Here is a 2,500-nt window from a genome sequence, read left to right as displayed (position 1 = left end):
CAGTGTGAAGGACGTATATCAGATGTACGAAAGCGTCAAGAAGCTCCGGACCCATAACTCGTTTTCAAAGCATCCGATCAAGCAATCGGAAGGTCATTACTTTGTATCCCGTCAGGATCACACGTATTTTTGCATGAGCATCCCTTAATCCCCATTGATTAAGGCACAATTTTATTTTCAGTGTATTTGAGTGCTTCCTTATCTCTGTATTACCTATTCTCATGTAGCTGACAACTTCGCCGTCAGAGAACCTTATGACCGCATTATCAGGTGCTTGGGTTTCAAGGTAAGTTCTTCCCTGCCCCTTGAAAGTTGCATTGAAACGCTTGATAGCCCGCCGGACATACACGCCATGAGTGCATGCCTCTCGCTGCGCCTTTTTCGCCAGCTTCCACAACGCCTTTTGGAGATTGTATTTCCTTTATTAAAGCAACGAATTCTTTAAAAAACGCAGCTGCATAATTCTGGCACCATTCTGGGGCGTTCATCCTGTTTCAAAATTTCCGTCTTTTCTGCTCAGTTTAGAAAATGTCTGCAAGTGCCTAGTTTCTCACTTAAGTGGATGTTGTTTCGTCTCCTTAGTTTGATTTTAGCGTGTTTGACAATTCAACCAAACCGAGGCCATGTATAGGCATGCGTTCCAAGAAGTACCCATCCATCAAAGCTGACTACGAGTCAACTACGGTTCCCGGACTTTACTTCGGTGAGTTGGAAATAGCGAAAAACAAATTAATAATTGCATTGGTGATGAATTTAATGAGAATTATATTAAGAAAAATGCGGATACGAAACCTTTCTTATTAGGGTAAAGTCGTAGGAGCAAATGGAGCAACTTTACTACTTGCGAAAAACACTAAAAAACGCCACGCTGTAACGGGACTCGAAAGCCTGAGGCTGCGATTGCTCTCTACACTGTAACGATCTTTCGCATAGGAGTTAGGGTTCATATCAAATCAGATCACAACCCGGCTTATCCTTGGATTTTACAGTAGCTTGAGGACGCTTTTAGAGGAATCTAAATTTACCATCGATCGTTCAAAAGCAATGAATATCGAAAGTACGGTCAAAGAGTTTGACATGGTTCATTTTTTTTGGTTCTTCTGTAGCCGGTACCAATACTCATTCTATCGACTTCAGAAAGTCGGCCGGCGGATTCATTCATGGCTTCCGTTACACAGGTATGCAAGATATCAAACGAGTTGGTAAAAGTGCAGGTATTCTAATATGAACGGACACATAAGATTTCAAGAAAAGATTACAATAAAAGGCCACAGTTTCTTTTACACTACCGTAAAGGGCTCTTTGCACGGAGGATAGAAGATCTTAGTAGCGTGGAGAACTCAAAGGGTACTGAATGTCTCATATATTTCATATAGATACAAACAGTTGAGCCGTGTACTTGGCCATGGAGATAGTCTTTCCACCTGAGGGATTCAATCATCATGTAAAACGCATGACTTACACTTGAAAGAGCCTATTGCTATTTGAAGATAACAGGGGAGAAATGAACTTGTATTCTTCCATTTTGGCAAAACGCAAATTTTAGTCCAATGTTTAACGTTTGTCGCGAACGCGACGCTAAATCTCTCTTTTGAGAACGAGGTTGATACAGTTTCAACAAAGCTGGGCTTCATTGTGAAGGTTGGGACATGTTACGAATTAGCAGAGAAACGTCAGTGGGGGTTGGTTGTCTAATAATGATGGTAAACTTTATTTAAGTTCCAAGTCTTGTAGCGCCGGGGCACTTATTGGGGACACCGTGACTGTACAGTTTTGTAGGATAGGGAAAAACCGGATGGAGTACCCGGAGGAAAGAGTAGAAAACCAACAAACTCAACGCACGTATGACGCCGAGCTGGGAATCGAACCCGGGTCACATTGGTACAAGGCGAGTGCTGTCACCACTGCGCCAGCCCTGACATCATTTGTTTGCAGCGCGCAATGGATTCAAGTTTTGCAACAGCGTTTGTTTTCATTTCTCTGCAGCTCGTTCCTTGCATCACATTCTGGAGTGGCGCAATCATAAAGTCACGTGGCCGCACATCACAGTACCTGTCACGGAACTTGTAAATGTCATTATCAAGAGGATTAACGAAGCCTCGGTTTGTTGAAAGAAAAACGGATAAAGGGGTTTATTTTATAAAGAAACTGTGGTGCTGCGTCGGTGGGGAAGGGAAGCGTATAGGAATGGGTTTGTCAGCTGGGTTGAGTAATATGCTAAATTGACCACCGTAGATAAATTTGACGTTTCGAGCGTTAGCCCATCGTCAGAGCGAAAACCATACGTGCCAGTATTAAACTCCGGAGAATTTTCGTTACCTGTCTTTGCCGCGTTGTTTACAGCGATCAACTGGAGCCCTGCCCAAAAAAACTTAGAAAACGACAACGGATTCAACCCATCGTTTTTCAACAATTTCAAACAAACTCGGGGCTGGTTGAAAAATTTGATAAACGAAACGGGCCAAAAACGATTTTCTCCCAGTAGTGCACAAAGAAACCC

The 2,500-nt window shown here is 42.8% G+C and overlaps 1 protein-coding gene and 1 long non-coding RNA gene across 2 annotated transcripts in view; one reads left to right on the top strand and one right to left on the bottom strand.

Moving 5' to 3' along the window:
• Positions 1–2,500, bottom strand: part of LOC137969630 (uncharacterized) — a 159,357-nt gene that overhangs the window by 115,466 nt on the left and 41,391 nt on the right. The gene's annotated exons all lie outside the window — the stretch shown is intronic.
• The window catches only part of LOC137969624 (FAD-dependent oxidoreductase domain-containing protein 2-like), a 38,230-nt gene that overhangs the window by 20,550 nt on the left and 15,180 nt on the right, over positions 1–2,500 (top strand). Inside the window, exons 12-15 of the mRNA XM_068815950.1 lie at positions 228–286; positions 583–703; positions 1,107–1,178; positions 1,987–2,102. Of these exons, the coding sequence (XP_068672051.1) occupies positions 228–286; positions 583–703; positions 1,107–1,178; positions 1,987–2,102 (368 nt within the window). The remainder of the gene's footprint in view (positions 1–227; positions 287–582; positions 704–1,106; positions 1,179–1,986; positions 2,103–2,500) is intronic.

This window comes from Montipora foliosa, chromosome 9, assembly GCF_036669935.1.
Source record: "Montipora foliosa isolate CH-2021 chromosome 9, ASM3666993v2, whole genome shotgun sequence".
In the NCBI taxonomy this organism is placed as follows: Eukaryota; Metazoa; Cnidaria; class Anthozoa; order Scleractinia; family Acroporidae; genus Montipora; species Montipora foliosa.
This window is presented reverse-complemented; position numbering and strand designations above follow the sequence as displayed.